Source organism: Nicotiana tabacum, chromosome 23 (genome assembly GCF_000715075.1).
Source record: "Nicotiana tabacum cultivar K326 chromosome 23, ASM71507v2, whole genome shotgun sequence".
NCBI classification, from domain to species: domain Eukaryota; kingdom Viridiplantae; phylum Streptophyta; class Magnoliopsida; order Solanales; family Solanaceae; genus Nicotiana; species Nicotiana tabacum.
In genome coordinates this window covers 117,765,579-117,784,405 of record NC_134102.1, presented here as the reverse complement: position 1 = coordinate 117,784,405, position 18,827 = coordinate 117,765,579, and the positions used below count along the sequence as shown (strand labels likewise).

General features: G+C 37.0%; 1 protein-coding gene across 7 annotated transcripts; it reads right to left on the bottom strand.

The window, feature by feature from the left end:
- Positions 1–216: 216 nt before the first annotated feature.
- Positions 217–11,208, bottom strand: LOC107809717 (SNF2 domain-containing protein CLASSY 4-like). 7 transcript variants are annotated; one of them, XM_075246432.1, is made up of 7 exons: positions 11,085–11,208; positions 10,691–10,781; positions 3,729–5,259; positions 3,376–3,498; positions 1,111–2,982; positions 874–999; positions 217–528 (listed from the first exon to the last, which is right to left on the bottom strand). In XM_075246432.1, the coding sequence occupies exons 3-5, from the start codon at positions 5,241–5,243 to the stop codon at positions 1,153–1,155; spliced, it is 3,468 nt and encodes a 1,155-aa protein (XP_075102533.1). In that variant the 5' UTR covers positions 5,244–5,259; positions 10,691–10,781; positions 11,085–11,208; the 3' UTR covers positions 217–528; positions 874–999; positions 1,111–1,152. The 7 variants fall into 7 exon arrangements, with proteins under 7 accessions (XP_075102533.1, XP_075102531.1, XP_075102532.1 ...); XM_075246430.1 differs by having other exon boundaries at positions 3,729–5,254; XM_075246431.1 differs by lacking the exon at positions 11,085–11,208 and adding an exon at positions 10,856–11,060.
- Positions 11,209–18,827: the final 7,619 nt, after the last annotated feature.

Sequence of the window (18,827 nt, the reverse complement as noted above, 5' to 3'; positions counted from 1 at the left end):
TTATATCCCTTCTAATATCATCAAATTGCAAACTCCACTTACTGTGTAGATAATGTGTAATTTACATGTGAAAAAAGGCAAGTTTTAGGCACTTCTCAGTAATTTGTAAGTTAAATGTTAAGGCATTATGATCACAGCCAAATAAAATATTCACTTAATTATTTTGAAAATAAATTTTGAAATTTTAATGTATATATAATGAAAAGTGGATACAAATAGGCATGAAGGCAATTTACTATCTACAACTTGAATAATATTATGTACAATTTACCAAAAGGCTTGAGCCAAATACAATTGTGTTAAAGCATATGCTTACCATATACAAGGCTAATAGATAAAAAGAAGCAAGAGATGTTTCACAGCTCTGAAACAAATAATTTGACTGGCAATACATTATTTCTACAGTTACAAGAACATTAATACTTGTATCTGCCACTTGAGAATCAACATTTCTTCATTAACCAAGTGTGAATCTGCACATTCTTGCTTTCTTTTTCTTTTTAAAACCAAAAAACTGCACCAAAATGCCTGAAACCAGAAGGAAATAAATAAGAAAACATAATCCACCCGTTGCACTTGCAAACTGTATAAATGTTCAAAACCAAAATTCTCTCATGACTAAAAGACCACCATTCCTAAGGTTTATATTCAGTGTAAACAACTAAAATACAACGTAGTAAGTATCGAATGAAACTATAGTACATAATAGTTTGGTTAAGGGTTCTCTCTACAGATAATAGTAGTAGTTGATAAAGGCACTAATTAGTAGTAACTACTAATGACTTCTTCCATGTTCTGGCATCATTGATTAGAGGAATTAATTACAGCAGTTCTTGTGAATACACCACTTAGCATTTTCAGGGAAAAGCTTACCAATGGTATGCTAGTGTAGCTGTCATATAATACAACAGAGAAGGGTGGCTTCAAAAATTCCTCGACGTTCAGCTGTATCTCCTACAAAAAAGTGTCCTTCGCATACGCCAAAACACTCCAAGCAATCTGACAAGGCGAATAACAAGAAAGAGATAAAAGGATTTTAGCAGGTAGTTGACGAAATAGACAAAACAAGTCTGATTGCTTCAGTTACCAGCAAACGAGAAGAAAGCGTACCTTCATTGTGCACGAGAAGCTTCCTGAAATTCCCAAACTGAACTAAATGCTCGCTTTTGAAGGTTGGTTACAAGAACTAAAGCCATAGGCACGGGGTTCATAAGGTAGCTCTTCAAAAATATGACGGAGACTCTCATTCTGAACCATGGATTCTAGTATGTTGTCCTCAAGCACAGAACAAGAAGGATTTGTCTTGCAAGTATTCACTTCATTCCTAGACAAAAGTACACCAGAATGATATTTTTTCCTCGTCTGCTGTTCGATCTTGTTAACCTCCCATTTCGATGCCACTGGACAGTAAACATGCACAAATTTAGTCTGACCATTCCTGTAGGCTCGACTGACGGCTTGCTGTTCGACCGAGGGATTCCAGTGAACATCAAGCAAAACTACTCGTGAGGCCCCTATAAGATTTATTCCTTCCGAACAGGCCGTTATTGATGCGAGCAGCACTTTCGCATCACTCTTAGGATCATTAAGAGAACTTATTGATTTCTGGCGCTGCTTTACGTCAAGTTCCCCATCCATATATAGAATCTCTCGGCCTAAAGTCCAGTGAAAGAGAGAATTGAGTTGCTCCTTGATCAGTCTTAGAGGATCAAGTAACTGGCTGAATACTATAACCCTCTCTCTCATGCCATCACAGAGTCGGATTAGTTCAACGACAAATTTTGTTTTCACTCCAGTATTTGGATCCAACCGACATTCTCTTTCATTTAGCTGACTTTCTAAGTCAGAGAACACCTTCTTATTTGCCACTAATGAAGGATGAACAGAGATCAGAGACACCATATTTCGAAAGTCAAATGAGCCTGGATACTCTGGAATCATATTGAGCAACTTCTTCTGCAGATCTGTGGGCTTCAAGTATACCAGTGTGTCCCTTATACCCGGAAGGCTTTTCATCTTCACATTTTCACTACATATATGGATTAGTGGTGCAATCATATCCCTAAGCTCTTCCAATGCTCGGGAATTCGTGTCAATAGAATTGCTAAGAGAAGCCCATTTCTGCTCAGATTCTGCAGCAAACTTTGGACTAACTACGCGGAGGGTGTTGTACAACTCTTTAAAGTTATTCTGGAAGACAGTTCCAGACAAAAGTATGCGCCTCTGCGTTTCAACCTTAGTCATAGCTTTATACAGAAGGCTTTGCTCATTCCGAGGAGTATGCCCTTCTTCAAGGACTACAAGACCAGGTAATGTTAGAAGTATTTCTCTAATCTCTTTGGCATAACCATCTCCATATTCTCCCGTGAGCTTCTCGAACAAGTCATAGCTGATCCCCAATACACTCTTACTTTTAGCCCAGGATTTCAGCTTCACCATACGTATATGGTGTTTGTTTTTTCTTCCGGCACGTGATAAACAGTGGTAGAGACCAACCGTGACTTCATCTTCTTGGCACGAGAAATCATTGTTGTTCAAGTTGTGGAAGGGAATGTCCGCCTCCCATTTCTGGAACTCGACTTCCCAGTTAGACAGCAACTTGGGCGGAGCTATGATTACAGGCCGACACTTTGGAAACTGCTTCAGAAATGCCTGAAGAAATACTATGGTCAGACGGGTTTTTCCGGTTCCAGGTGGATGTGAGATTATGCATCCTCCCCTACTAGCAGATAAAGGCTCGCTCAGCTTCTCAAGGTATATATCTCCAGCAATATTTTTCCACATGAACTCAAATCCTTCACGTTGATGAGGATACATTGTTGCTTTGGCATGCAGAGGAACTAAATCCCACACAGTTCCTTCCACATAAATAGCAGAATCATGGACTGCAGAAGGATCATCAAATCTAAACCCGTCAACATCGAAGAATGGTGACGACTCTCCGAAATACGTTCTTTCATGCCTCCCGCGGGTTCTCTCAGCCTGCAAATGACAGAAGTTCAAGACAAACATTAAAAGAGTGAAAATACATATAGGAGAGCACAGTGTATAAAATCAAACATAAGGATGGCAAAAGAATATGTAACCAAGGCTATCAAGTATAAATATAGCTCTATGGACTAAGCAAAACCTCACAAACTAATAGACTGAATTAGTTCCATTTAATACTCTAAATTTTTAGCAAGTCAATTTATAATTGAAAGAGAAAACAGTAAGTGGCAGCTAACTATATTTGGAAAAAAAACCACAGTCCAGAACTTATTACAAATCTGTCAAGGTTGCAATGTAGATCCAGCTACATGATAACAACACATCTTGTAAATGGTGCTTCTAGTTGAAAAGGATAGCGCTTGACAGATAAACTCATATACTTACAAAAGCAGGGTAGATGTACTTGCTCTCCAGATGCACATGTGAACAAACTTTACAGATGAGTCCAATTTGTTCATCTAAAATAAGATGGTGGCTCCCCATCTGACAGCCGCTAACTTTCTCACCCTGCATCAGCAAAAAGAGATTTTACATAGTGTTAGAAGCTGTTAACTTTAGGATATGAACAAATGAAAAACGAGAAATAAGGATTTAGAATTTCAATGAAGTTCAAAACAATAAGCATAGAGTATTGCTGCCTATCAGTTTGTCAAAACATAATAACAAATTTAGACGGGTAAAGCAGAAAATTTTAATGCTAAAACTTATAATTGAATCTGACTGAGAGAGTAGCCCACCAAAGATGGATTTGTGAAGCCAATGCATGATTCTAAGATACCCATGTCCATTTCAGCAAATAAATTGTCGATTTCTTTTTCCCATTCTTCTTTCTCCTGGAGGAGAGGATCCTCGTCTTCAAACCGGAAGATCAACGGAAGTGTTTCTTTGACAGGAAACTGTTCCTTCCCTTCAGGAGAAGCAAGTTTATCATGATCATCAACATTTATAATAGAATCAACAACAAACTTCACAAAGTCGAGATCCTTAAGAATACACTTCTTCCGAGTCTTTCTGTCCTTTTGAGCAGCATTTTTCACAGAGTCATCAGCCTTTTCCTTTTCAGCAACCTTTTTCACCAAGTCATCAACCTTGTCCTTTTGAGCAGCATCTCGTGTCGAGTCATCAGCGTCTGTGCCCTCTTCAAATGGGGATTCAGACTCCTCGTCATCACTGAGAAGAATGGGGCTACTACAATTTCCATGGTTTAACTTCCTCTTTTTTGACTTAGAAAGTGAGCGTGGACGAAGAAGATATGCTCGGCCCCTGTGCTTTTCACCCTCAACAACAAGCTGAGGTATTAGCCCCTCATTTGACTCCCCTTTTCCTTCTCCATTTTCTTGTTGCTCTACAGGATCATCATCTTCTGATTCCTTTCTTCCATCAATGTCATCATCCAAACCAATTCTTATATTAGATCCTTTTCCTTCTTCATTGTCTTGAAGCTCTATATGACAACTCACATCATCAATGTTGTCATCTGATTCGCTAGAACTTGATGGCTCATTCACCCGATAATCCTTATCTTCGGGGTCATCATTATCCTCATCGCTAGAAGCTTCAGACTCTGACTCAGAAGATTCTGTTGTATCATCACTAGACTCTTGTGATTTTACACAATCGTCCTCTGATTCCTCAAAATCAGTTGGCTCCTCTGATTTATGCAACTCACTAGGGCCCCGTGTCCTACACATACTTGAGGTAGATGAAACAACCTCATCTGCTGTAGCGACAATAGGACTCCTTAACCCAACACAATTGGACCAAGATCCTGAACCTGATCCAGTATTTAAAGCAGACGCCGCAGCAGACTCCCCAGTGATAACAACAACAGGATCACTGTCCTCCTCCTCCTCCTCCTCATCAACATCATCATCAGATATTTCCTGGACGAAAATCTGTTTCGTCATGGACTCACAAGTTCCTGGACTGAGCTTTCTATTCCCATTGTCCATCCTTTTTTTACCTTTGTCCAAACTTCTTACCATACTTTCACCTTCTGACCATTTTCCAATTTTTCTGTTGTCAACTCCACAACTTGTGTTTTCTTTAGTCAGTTTTCCTGTTGCACTAGATGATTCCCTCATATCACCAGAAGCTGTAACATCATCTCCAATATTCACAGAACAAGTACTAGAAGACTGAGGAGGATTACCACTTTGACTCAACCTCTTCTTCTCAATTACCTCGACGAAATATTTATCCCATTGTTGTCTAGTCCTCCTCCTTGGAAAAGAGGCTGCCCTTGAATCCATCTTCCAGAATACTACACTTGAACCAAAACCAATCAAAAATACTAATATCAAAAACACAGAATTTTCTTGATCAAAATGCACAAGCACTAATACACTAGAACAAATACAAAAACTACCACTTTAAGTTGTATTCACCATCAGTTGTACATAATTTTTTTCACTATGTAAGCCACCATTAAAAGCGAGATTTGTAATTTTTAAAATAAGACAAGTTATAAATTACAGCTTGTTTGGATTGATGTTACATGTCGTTTCATAATGTATCGTATTGTACTGTATTGTATGTTTGATGAATACAATGTTTGGATAGATTGTATCGTTTGGCGTACGTTTCATGATGTAACACACAAACAATATAAAGAATAAACTTGTAACATTACTAAGAAAAAATAGGATACAGAGTAGAATTATTATATAAAAAAGTAAGATAAAGAATAAAATATGATTATTTAATAATAAAGAAGGGCGAGATGCAAGAAAAAAGCAAAGAAACGACGCCACTATACCAAATCAGTCGTTTCATAAAGTGACACTTTTCTCATTACATAACGATGAATTTAACGATGTGATACAATAAAATTAAAGCAATAATCAAAATAAATATTATATTTAGAGTAACAATACGATACAATACGATAGGTAAGCTCTTAAAGTGAAAAGACTAAAACCCAGCCAAAACCCCATCAAAGAACAGTCACGCATATAGTAGTGTATATTAAAGACAGACTTGGAGATTTTACAAACTACAAAGAGACACTCACCTGGATAAAGAGTGAACTTTTGTATAATGAAGAAATCAAGAACCAAGAGCTTTTTGAGTTCTTGAAACAGAGTAAAACTTGAGGGACTAATACAATAAAATAGACTTTGAATGTATACACTAATATAGAACGAGAGATAGAGAAAGAGAACAGAAAAGAGACTTTTTCGGGAAGAAACTTTTGCGTGAGACAGGCGGAGATAGAGAGGCGGGTGGGTGGGTGGTGTTTTTTGGTTTTGTAGAGGAAGAGAAACAGTCAGAAAAGAGAGGGAAAGGTATAAAAGCAGAGAGATACATATATACTGAAACGGGCTTTTAAGGAATGTTTTGGTTCCTTTGTTCATTACTCCTATATTTATTGTTTTTTACAGCTGTAAAAAGTTGATAATTATGGGGGGTTAACACGCAACAAAATAAACCACCCACCCCCTAGTAATAAAGTCTAATGAAACTTAATCATTTTTGGTAGGTTACAGAGTAGAGTAGCTTAATCATTTTTGGTAGGTTATAGACCATCTGTTTCGAAAGCCAAAAGGTTTGTGTTTATTTTTAACCTAGGGAAAAAGATTAAAAAAAAAAAAAAAAAAAGACAAAAGATTATTTTTAGTCCGCGGCTGAAAATATTTAAGCCCGATAGTCACAAAAATATATAAAATTTATATATTTTTCTAATATAATATATATATATATATATATATATATATATACACACACACAAACTCAAAAAGAGATTAGAAAAAAGAATTAATGATATGAAATAAAGTTAATAGTATTTTTTTTGTGATTTCGGATTTGTTTTCAATTAAAAATTGAGTTTTAAGGGACGTCAACTTTTTCTTTAGAATTAAATTTTGTTTTTCCAATGAAAGGATTGCTCTTTTCTTTTAAAGCTTTTTAGCTCCCCTATGTAAATCTGATCCTAGTCAGAATCTCACGTGTAAAGTGAAAAAAATAAAAATTAAAAGAGATGAGCAAAATGCGTCACGTGCACAAAGACCATAATAGAAAATCAGTCTGTTAATATCACTTTCAATATGCGTAGTCAAGGAAAATGAAATATTAATTTGTTTTATTCATTTTTCGTTCTTTTACATGTGCAAATCAATACTATTAATTTGTTACAATGATGTCAAGGAAAATGAAATATATTGGTAATTCATATACAATATGGACAGCTAATATCAAGATTTGGTATAAAATTATCTCAATCCTTAACAATACTCAATCAAATATAAAATAAATATAATTTCTAAATTTATGTCAAGATTAGTATCATTATCTAGGTAACTAAACGACCCCTTCAATTACAGCAAAATTATATAAGATCTCAAGAAAGGGCACAGGCGAGGAGCTAGTTGATACTTAATTACAAATGTATCCACTTAATTAAAGTCAGAGAATAATTATCTGAAATATACTAAAACAGATTTTGAAAAATCTATGAAGCATTAGTTCTTTTTTTTTTATATATATAACCGTGGTGTCCGGGCCAGCTTGCGCGCACATCGACTAATTCCACGGGATACCTATCACCTCCCACCAGCAACAGGTATCAGGTAAAAACTCTATCCACCAAGGCTTGGATAGATGGGAAGAAATCACCTAGTATTAGTTCTTCAATTTTGAATTTATGAGGAAAGATGAGAATGAGCAAATTACTCAAACAAATAGTACAAATTTATAGCATGTTTGGCCAAACTGCAAAAATCAACTTATTTTAAGAAGTATTTTTTCTCAAAAGTATTTTTGGTGAGACTCAATTTGTGTTTGAATAACTAATTTGAAAAGTACTTTTAAGCAGCAATTAGTATTTGACCAAACTTTTAAAAATTATTTCTAAGTGTATTTTTCTCAAAAGTGTTTTTTGAGAGAAACTACTTTTTTCTGCTTCTGCTTCTCCTCATAAACACTTTTTTTTTCTTCCAAAAGCTTGGTCAAACAAAAAAAATACTTTTTTGAAGAAAAAAAATACTTTTAGGATTGGAGAAGCTTAGCCAAACAGGTTATTAATCTCCACCTCATCTACATAAATAAACTCACATAAGTACAAAAGAAAACTAATTTAATAAGATCTCGTGCATGGCACGTGCAAGTCGCTAGGTGATACTTACAAATATATCCATAGAACCAAAAGTCAAATAAAAATTGACATACTGTAGTAAGTTAGATTTTGAAAATAAATCCGAGTATTAACTCTTCATTTTGAATTAACTTATGATGCTAAAGATAAGAACGCACAAATTTTTATTACTCAAATACATATGTGTGCATCTTAATAGGACATATATGTATGAGTCTGTATATACTTTAAGGGGTTATTTGGCAAGGGAACAAGTAAACCCATGATGGATTATAATATGAAAATTAGATATTAACAGAATTATTTAATGAATATATTTTTATTAAAAGATATTTGATTTATTTGATTAAAAATGGATATTACGAGATATACAGTAAACATGTGTTTGGTATATACTAGATAAGTTGGGATAAACTTTTATTTTTAATTTTATCCTTAGATTATTTAAAAGACTTTGAGAAAAGAGCCTTGGAGAAGGAAATCTTCGCTTTAGTATTTCATCGGGATTAATTAATCCAAAGATTATTATCTCACCCTCAATATTGGATAGAATAATGGAGTATTCAATTGTGGTACTAAGAAATTTTCGAATTCAAAAATTCAAATATTCAATTAGGATAAAATAATCTTGTTAATAATCCCGAAATTATTATCATTTATCCTGCGTACCTACGACCCCTAAGTTGTGTACCTGTGCAAAGTCCGAGAGACCAACTAATATAATATAATAACTGATTGTATGAGTCCTCATGCAAGGTGCCGAGTAGCTAATTGACACTTATTACAAACATATCCACTTAAGTAAATATTAGAAAACAACAATTACAAACATATAAATTAGATTTTGAAGAATCAATGAAGTATTAACTTCTTCGAATTGAAATTTAAGATGTATTCCGCAATGAAAATTAAGATGGTATTAAGATAAGATAACAAAACTGTCGAGTACATGCAAATACATATTAAGATGCACGCATTGCGTACGTTTTAATAGGATATATGTGTGTGTGTATTTGTCTATACTTACGTTGTGTGCATGTCTAAAGATATGCACACAAATGGAAATGCCGCTCAAGAAAATGAAATTTCTTCTCCTGGCAAATTTACACAATCTAGCTGATGAAAGAGTTTAAGTAATTTATTCAGTCTTTTTCGATTTATAAAAAGAAATATGCACACAAATGGAGTTTACTTTTCAATAAAAAGATTTGTCTTTCTTCATCTTCTTTCTTTTGAAAATCTCAATATAAGTGAATGTCACATATAAACTGAAAAGATATAAAAGAAAAAAAAAAGTATCACATGTACAAAAACTATAGTAGACACATTAGTCTATTAGGAGTGTTTGGTGCGTAGGATAATATATAATAATTTTGGGATTAGATGAAGGATTATTTTATTTGTTTGAAGTTTTGAATTCGAAATTAGCAATCTCGGATTTAATTAATCTCATAATTGAGTATTATTATATTTCACATCGAGGGTGGAATAATAATCTCAAAATTAATTAATCCTAGGATAAAAACTAAAATGACAAAAATGCCCTTCTCTGAGGCTCTTCCCCCAAAGTCTATTAACCAATTAAAACTGAAAATAAAAGTTAACCCCGAACTTATTTAGCATATACCAAACACATATTTATATTATACCTTGTGTATCCCATTTTTAGTCCAATAAATCAAACATATTCCAATAAAAATACAGTCACTAAATAATCTCGCTATTATTTAATTCTCGTATTATAATTCTGTCATATAACTTGTTCCCCGACCCCATAGTATCACTTTCAGATTTCTATAGCCAAAAAAAAAAGGAATTCATAACTTCATCGCCTAAAGTGATAAAAAAAAATCAGGCATTTCGCGATTAATTTACTTAGCTTAAAAAAATGCTTCTAACATGCATAATTAATCCTTGAAAATACCAATGCACGGAGCTTTAATTATATATATATAGTGGGCAGTGGCAGGAGGCAGGATCTCCACGAAGGGGTTCAAGAAAAAATAGATCGTAGCTAGTGGGAATTAAACCTATGACCTTTCAAAGATTTTGAACCCCCTTAACCACTAAGTTACACTTTGGACTTTGTCAAGAGGGTTCAAAACTTAATATATAGAGGTAAAAATAGATTTTGCCTTATATATACCAGTTATGAAATGTACCAGTTAGCCATTACATGTAATTAGATTAGAGTTTTAAATTACTATATTTTTTACAATACAAAGAATTTTTACATCATAGTACAATTTAATTTGTCTATTATATTACTTACCATTTATTATTAGTTAATAGTTACTCATCAATACTTTTAAAACTCATCTCTTCTCCTCTCCTCAGAAAGCTCAACACAAATAAATACGAACTACAAATAGAAACATAATCTTTTAAAAAGCACTATGCAACAAAAGGAAAAACAAAAAATAATAATAATGGAGTAATAATAAATGAATAGAAAAAGCAACAAAGAAGACAAAGAGGTCCACCCCATTTGGGCCCACAGAGACAGAAGCATATAATCCAACAATGATAGGGCAGGAAAAAAAATATATATAAAAAATAAAAAAAATAAAAAAGAGGAAAAAGTTCAGTAAAGATAATTTATCTTACCGATGATTTGAAGACAAGCGAAGGGTTCCCGGCGGCGATCACCCCCACTTTACGCGGCAGAGTTTGGACTGAAAGTTCACCGGAGTTTGGACTGAAAGTTCAGAGATTGTAAGAAGAAGAAGAAAACTAGTCAATGAGAAAGAAACATAAAATAAAGTAATGTACCTTTTATAAAGAGCCACAGGGGAGGTTTCTTCCAATTATATACATTCCAATTTCAACATAGAAAATTTACCTAAGGATTTCTTACCGAAAAGTGAATAGTAGTAAAAAAACAAATTAATACACTCTTTGTTTTGGGTTAATGTGGTGGGTTTTGGGATGAAGATAAAGTTGGATTCCTTAGTCCTAACACAGGACAAAGACATTTCGATAACATTGAGGGTAAATTTACCTGTTGATGGTTTCATTATTGAGGAATAATGCGCCTAACTTTGCTTCTTCATTTTTGTTATTGGTAAGTGACTAATTGGAATTTTATCCTTCATTTTCAATGTCTACATTTTGCACTAATTATTAGTAACTTGAATCCTATTTCTCATACTTTATCATCGTGTATATTCTTACAATGTACATCACACGTGCAATATTTGTCGATAGTGTAAAAAATATTTATACAATTAAATTATTTATAAAATAATTATCGAAAAATTTCTACGATAAGTATTACGGAGTAATTAATAATTTGATAATAAGGTAGCTAACATATTGTAAGTGGTTAAACAACACTGATGGTGTAAAGATATTTCTTACGGTTAATGATATTATCAAGATTAATATGTAAATAAGGATTTAAGTTGCTAACATGCAATTTAACATCTTATAACAAGTTACTTGCTATTTATTTTAAGTTACCAATTAATGCTTTAAAATGGAGTTACCTATAATTACCATTTACGTGACCTGATTATATGGATATATTTTACATTACTTGTGCATAGAACTTAAACTCCTACAAGTAAGGGATGGTGTTCGGCATATTAATTGGATAATAGAGAGGTTAGTTTGATACAACTTCTCATTAGTCATATTGTAACGACTCAGCCAGTCGTTTTGAGAGTTGTAACTCCGTTCCCCCATTTACTGCTCATTTTATACTTTATAGTTGTATTGTGGCTTGTCGGGGTAGTCAGTTCGGGTCTGGTGAGGTTTCAAAATAAATTAAGACACTTACTCTCAAGGATGAAAACTTAAGTTGAAAATTGTTCACTGGATGTTGACTTATATGTAAATAACCCAAGAATAGAGTTTTGATGATTCCAATAGCCCTGTATGGTGATTTTGAACTTAAGAGCGTGTCCGAAAAATTATTTGAAAGCTCATAGTTAAATTAGGCTTGAAATGGCTAAAATAGAAATTTAAGCTTGGAAGTTTGACCGGGGAGTTGACTTTATGATATCAGGGTCGGAATCCGATTCTGAAAATTTGAATAGGTCTGTTATGTCATTTATGACATCTGTGCAAAATTTGAGGTCAATCGGACTTGATTTGGTAGGTTTCGACATCGAATGTAGAAGTTGAAATTTCTTAGTTTCGTTAGGCTTGAATTGAGGTATGATTCGTATTTTTAGCATTGTTTGATGTGATTTGAGGTTTCGACTAAGTTCGTCGATGTTTTAGGACTTGCTGGTGTATTTGGTTGAGGTTCCGGGGGCCTCGGGGTGAGTTTCGTATGGTTAACGGATCAAAATTTGGACTTAGAACAAAGCTCGAAACTTTCTGTCATCTGATGCAATCGCACCTGCGTAATTTGGCTCGCAGGTGCGAGCTCACAGAAGCGAGCGTGGGAGCATAGAAGCGGAAAAGGGAGAGTGTAGTAATGGCCGCAAGTGCGGAGGAAACTTCCGCATCTGCGCGACCGCAGATGTGGACGAAGGATCGCAGGTGCGCTTGGGACCGCAGAAGCGAGTCCACAGAAGTGGACTCCTTGTCCGCAGAAGCGAAGGTTGTCGCAAAAGTGGGAGATTCATCGCAAAATCAAAATCGCAGATGCAGTTAAAAATTCCGTAGAGGCAGAACCTCTGGGCAGTGTACAAAAACAAAGGGTTCCGAGTTTTTGTCATTTTTGGACATTTCTAACACGATTTTGGGGCGATTTTCAGAGAGAATTCATGGAAAAACTTGAGGTAAGTCAGTTGTGATCATTGTTAGTCAATAATATTGGATTATCATTGAGTATTTCGACTATATTACATGTTTTTGAGGTGAAATTAGAGGATTTGGGTCTAGGGATTTCAAAATAAGAATTTACGATTTGGAGGTCGAGTTGATGTCGGAATTTAGTAATTTTGGTATGGTTGGACTCGTGGTTGAATGGACGTTCATATTTTATAACTTTTGTTGGGTTCCGAGATGTGGGTCCCACGGACGATTTTTGAGTTAAATTTCGGATTTTGTTGAAAAATATGTATTTTCATATGGAATAAATTTCAATAATTTGTATTGATTGAATCGAATTAATTGTGAATACATACGAGGCTTTCAGAGGCTAATTCGCGAGGCAAAGGCATAGAGGAGTAAAGAATTACCCGGCTCGAGATAAGTGACTTGTCTAACCTTGTGTGGGGGAAATATTCCTTAGGATTTGGTATATATATGATAATTGTGATGTGTTGAAAGTCGTGTACGTGAGGTGACGAGTGTGTACACATGCTATATGTGAAAAACTCTGATTTTACATTGTGTAGATCTCTGTTACACATTAATTAAATTATTTTATCCAGTTATATTTATCATCATTGATCTATTTTATATTTTAAATTTGCCTGACATTTTTTCTGCTAATTACTTTACCTGTTTAGTTGAAACTTTGTTTCTTTTATTCTTTTCTCATTATTTGAAAGTTAAATTTCCTAATTGGATTATTATTAATATGAAGTATTTGACAATAAAAATTTGGTATTGAGGCAAGGTATTAAATTTGTGAAATATTATTTTTGTTGAGTTATTCACTTCCGAATATTTTGTGAGATTTTGTATTCATTGTGATTGAGCCGTGAACTCCTTATTGTGGAAATAATATTGTTGTTGATTTATTTTGGCAAGTTAAAATATTTGGGCACTTGAGGTGCAAATTATGATATATTGTGATATTAATACGCATGCGGTGGTATAAGGTGTGGGTGTTGAAATGCATGCGGTGAGATAAGGGTGTCTTGATACGTGTGGCTAGTAGGGGAACTAATAGAAGTCATGCGGTGTAATAATGGTGGCTAAAATGCGGGATGCTATTTCGGGAAAATGTTTTCTTTAAAATTAAATGTGAAGGCTCCCACGGTAATATAAGAAAATGAGATATTGTGAATTTATTTATGATTTGGGACTACGAGGTGGTACCTCTTGAGTGTCCTTGTTGATATTTCTTTATGGCTGCATTTGCCTTTGGTTATTTTGTGTTTTCCTTGAAGTTGTAAATTTATGTTTTTCTTTCACTAGGTATTATTTGCCCTTATTCTCTGTAGTTAAATTATGACATACTTCTTACTTGATTCATTCCCATTGTCATTTTTTTTTAATTATTATTATTATATTATTATTATTAAACTTTTCACCCTGTCTTTTATTATTTTCAGTAGGGCCTGGCCTGACCTCGTCACTACTCTACCGAGGTTAGGCTTGGCACTTACTGGGTACCGCTGTGGTATACTCATACTACACTTCTGCACATCTTTTGTGCAGTTCCAGGTACTTCCTATCAGATCGGGCATCAGTGAACTAGTCGTACACGAAGACTTCAAGGTACCATCTGCCAGCGTCCATAGACCTCGGAGTCCCCTTCTATCCTTATTATGTTATTTTCCTTATTCTCTTTAGATTCTGATGTATAGAGACACTTAAAATAAATTCTTAGGAGCTTGTGACTTATTTCTACCGGGTTTTGGCAGTTGAAATTATATTGCAGTTTTATTTATTTCAGATTTATGTTATGTTATTCCGCATTGATAGGCTTACCTAGTCTTAGAGGCTAGGTGCCATCACGACATCCTACGGAGGGAATTTGGGATCGTGACAAGTTGGTATCAGAGCTCTAGGTTCATAGGTGTTATGAGTCACAAGCAAGTTTAGTAGAGTCTCGCGGATCGGTACGGAGACGTCTGTACTTATCTTCGGGAGGCTATGGAATTGTTAGGAAAATGTTCACTTCTTTGATTCCTTATCATGCGCATTTGTTGACTTCGAAATTCTAAACCATTGCCTTCCTATTCTCTCACAAATGGTGAGGACACGCATAACTGGATCCGATGATCAGACATCCGCGCCCCATGTTGGAGCCGCAATAGGTCGGGGTTGGGGCAAAGGTCGGGAAAGACCACGTGGTGCAGCCAGAGTAGTTGCATGAGCTACTGCAGCAGAGCCACCAGTAGCTCCACTTAGAGAGCAGGCACCAGAGATGCCTGTTACTACTCCTTCACTTCAGGAGACTCTTTCCCAATTTTGGAGCATGTTTGGCACTCTAGCTCAGGCAGGGTTGATTCCACTTTCTCCTGCCACATCTCAGGTCGAGGGAGGAGCATAGACTCCCGCTGCCCGTACCCCAGAGCCACAGGCCCAGGTTGACCATGCCCTAGAGGTTATACCAGTATTGCCAGTTGTCCCAGTTCGGCCCGAGGATAGGGCATCAGTTTCAGAGGGAGAGCAGCTCAGGCTCGAGAGGTACAAGAAGTACCATCCTCCCACTTTCAGCGGTTTGGCTTCAGAGGATACTCAGGGTTTTCTTGAGGAATGTCTATGTATCCTCCATACTATGGGTATTGTGGATTCTAGTGGGGTTTCTTTCACGGCATTCCATCTTAGAGGAGCGGCCTACCAATGGTGGCAAGCATACGAGTTGGATAGTCCGTCTGAGGTAACTTCACTCACTTGGAATCAGTTTTCAGATATGTTCTTGAGGGATTATGTTCCTCAGAGTCTCAAAGATGCATGGGGCGCCGAGTTTGAGCAGTTGCGCCATGGCTCTATGACAGTATCGAAGTATGCAGTCTGATTCAGTGATTTGGCTAGGCATGCACCAGCCCTGGTTGCTACTGTCAGAGAGCGTGTCCGTCGATTTATTGAGGGGCTCCACCCTAATATCAAATTCGGTATGGCCCTAGAGCTGGAGATGGACATTGCATGCTAGCATGTGGTATCAATTGCTAGGAGATTAGAGGGTATGCGGATCCGGGAGAGAGAAGAGAGGGAAGCTAAGAGACCCCAAGATTCTGGCACATATAATAGTTCTCGTGCCCCAGCTGCAGCCTGTCATGGTAGAGGCTATATGGGCTGTCCTATTCATTCAGCATTTTCAGCTTCTAGCGGTATTCCGTCTACACCCAGACCTCAGGTTCCATATTATGCGCCGTTAAAATCTACTGTACCTCCTGCACAAGGTGTTTTCAGCTGTCAGTCCAGTCGATCATGCCCAAGCCACATCCTCCGGGGGCTTGTTTTGAGTGTGGTGACACTCGTCATATAATGAAAGATTGCCCCAGACTTAGGAGGGGTGCGCCTCCACATATCTCTCAGGCCTCACCTATTCCACAGGGCCCTCAGGCTTCTCAAGCCATGATTAGTGCACCAGTTTCCACTCCACCTGCACAGCCAGCTAGAGGTGGAGGTCGGACAAGTAGAGGTCACCCTAGAGGGGGATGCCAGGCAAGATATTATGCCCTTCCTACTAGGACGGAGACAGTTGCATCCGATTCGATTATCACAGGTATTGTTCCGGTCTGTCATAGGGATGCATCAATCTTGTTTGATCCAGGCTCCACTTATTCTTATGTGTTATCTTATTTTGCCCCGTATTTAGGTGTATCTCGTGATTCTTTGAGTTCTTCTGTTTATGTATCTACACCCATGGGTGATTCTATTATTGTTGACCACATGTATCGGTCGTGTTTGATTGTTATCAGTGGTTTTGAGACCAGACCGGATTTATTATTACTCAGTATGGTTGATTTCGATATTATTTTGGGCATGGACTGGTTGTCACCCTATCACGCTATCCTTGATTGTTACACCAAGACGGTGACATTGGCTATGCTAGGTTTATCGTGGCTAGAGTGGAGAGGTATCTTAGATTATGTTCCTAGCAGGGTTGTTTCATTTCTTATGGCTCAATGAATAGTTGAGAAGGGGTGTGATGCGTATCTGGTCTATGTAAGAGATGTTAGTGTTGATACTCCTAACGCAAAGTCAGTTCCGATAGTAAGGGAGTATTCAGATGTATTCCCAGCGGGACTTTCGAGCATGCTGCCCGATTTGGATATTGACTTTGGCGTTGATTTGTTACCGGGCATTCAGACTATTTCTATTCCACCATATCGTATGGCCCCAACAGAAATGAAAGAATTAAAAGAGTAGTTACATGAGCTACTTGATAAGGGTTTTGTTCGGCCCAGTGTATCACCTTGGGGTGCTACTATCTTATTTATGAAGAAGAAGGATGGTTCTATGCGGATATGTATTGATTGCCGCTAGTTGAACAAGGTTACGGTGAAGAACAAGTATCCATTGCCACGTATTTATGACCTATTTGATCAGCTTCAGGGTACGAGGGCGTTCTTTAAAATTGACTTGCGTTCAGGCTATCACCAGTTGAAGATTCGGGAGCCAGATATCCCGAAGACTGCTTTCAGGACTCGGTATGGTCATTACGAATTCCTTGTGATATCTTTTGGGCTGACCAACGCTCCAACAACATTCATGCATTTGATGAATAGTGTATTTCAGTCCTATCTTGACTCATTCGTCATTGTGTTTATTGACGATATTCTGGTGTACTTCCGGAGTCAGGAAGATCATGAGCAGCACCCGAGGACTGTGCTTCAGACTTTGAGAGAAAAGAAGTTATATGCAAAATTTTCAAAGTGTGAATTATGGCTTGATTCAGTAGGATTTTTGGGTCATATAGTTTCGTGCGAGGGGATCAAGGTAGATACGAAGAAGATTGAAGCAGTGCAGAGTTGGTCCAGACCATCCTTAGCTACGGAGATCCAGAGTTTTCTTGGCCTGGCGGGGTATTATCGCCGATTTGTAGAGGGTTTCTCTTCTATTGCTGCACCTATAACCAAATTGACCCAGAAGGGTGCTCCGTTCAGGTGGACCGAGGAATATGAGGAGAGCTTTTAAAATCTCAAGACTGTTTTGATTATAGCCCTAGTATTGGTATTGCCTACATGTTCAGGGTCTTATACTGTGTATTATGATGCGTCGCGCATTGGTCTCAGCGCAGTATTGATGCAAGATGGTAGGTGATTGCCTATGCGTCCAGATAGTAAAAGGTACATACGAAGAATTATCCAGTCCACGACCTTGAGTTAGCAGCTATTGTTCATGCCTTGAAGATTTGGCAGCATTATTTGTACGGTGTCCATTGTGAGGTTTATACCGATCACTGAAGTCTACAACATTTGTTTAAATAGAAAGATCTTAACTTGCGACAGCGGAGGTGGTTGGAGTGGCTTAAGGATTATGATATCACCATTCTCTATCACCCCGGGAAGGCCAATATAGTGGCTGATGCCTTGAGTTGTAAGGCGGGGAGTTGGGCAACTTAGCATATTTACCGGTAGCAGAGAGGCTTTTAGCCTTGGATGTTCAGGCCTTGGCCAAACCAGTTTGTTAGATTGGATATTCCGAGCCAAGCTGAGTTTTGGCTTGTGTGGTTTCTCAGTCTTCTCTTTATGATCGTATTAGAGAGTGTCAGTATGATGACCCCCATCTGCTTGTCCTTGAGGACACAATTCAACATGGTGATGCCAATGAAGTCACTATTGGAGATAACGGTGTATTACGGATGTAGGGCAGGTTACGTGTACCAAATGTAGATGGATTGCGTGAGTTGATTCTCTATGAGGCTCACAGTTCGCGGTACTCTATTTATCGGGGTGTTACAAAGATGTATTAGGACTTGAGACAACACTATTGGTGGAGGCAGATGAAGAAAGAATAGTGGAATATGTAGCTCGGTGCCTAAATTGTCGACATGTGAAGTATGAGCATCAATGACCGGGTGGATTGCTTCAGAAGTTAGAGATTCCTGAATGAAAATGGGAGTGGATTGCTATGGATTTTGTTGTTGGACTCCCACGGATTCAGAGGAAGCTCGATGCAGTTTGGGTAGTTGTGGATAGATTAACCAAGTCAGCTCATTTCA

Bases quoted from the DNA above. Each gene is read 5' to 3' on its own strand.
- LOC107809717 (XM_016634383.2), bottom strand. From the start codon at position 6,347: ATGAACAAAGGAACCAAAACATTCCTTAAAAGCCCGTTTCAGTATATA. The intron at 3,499-3,728 runs GTGGGCTACTCT...TTGCTGATGCAG, and splicing joins GCTTCACAAATCCATCTTTG to GGTGAGAAAGTTAGCGGCTG. The intron at 2,983-3,375 runs GTAAGTATATGA...TGTCATTTGCAG, and splicing joins AGTACATCTACCCTGCTTTT to GCTGAGAGAACCCGCGGGAG.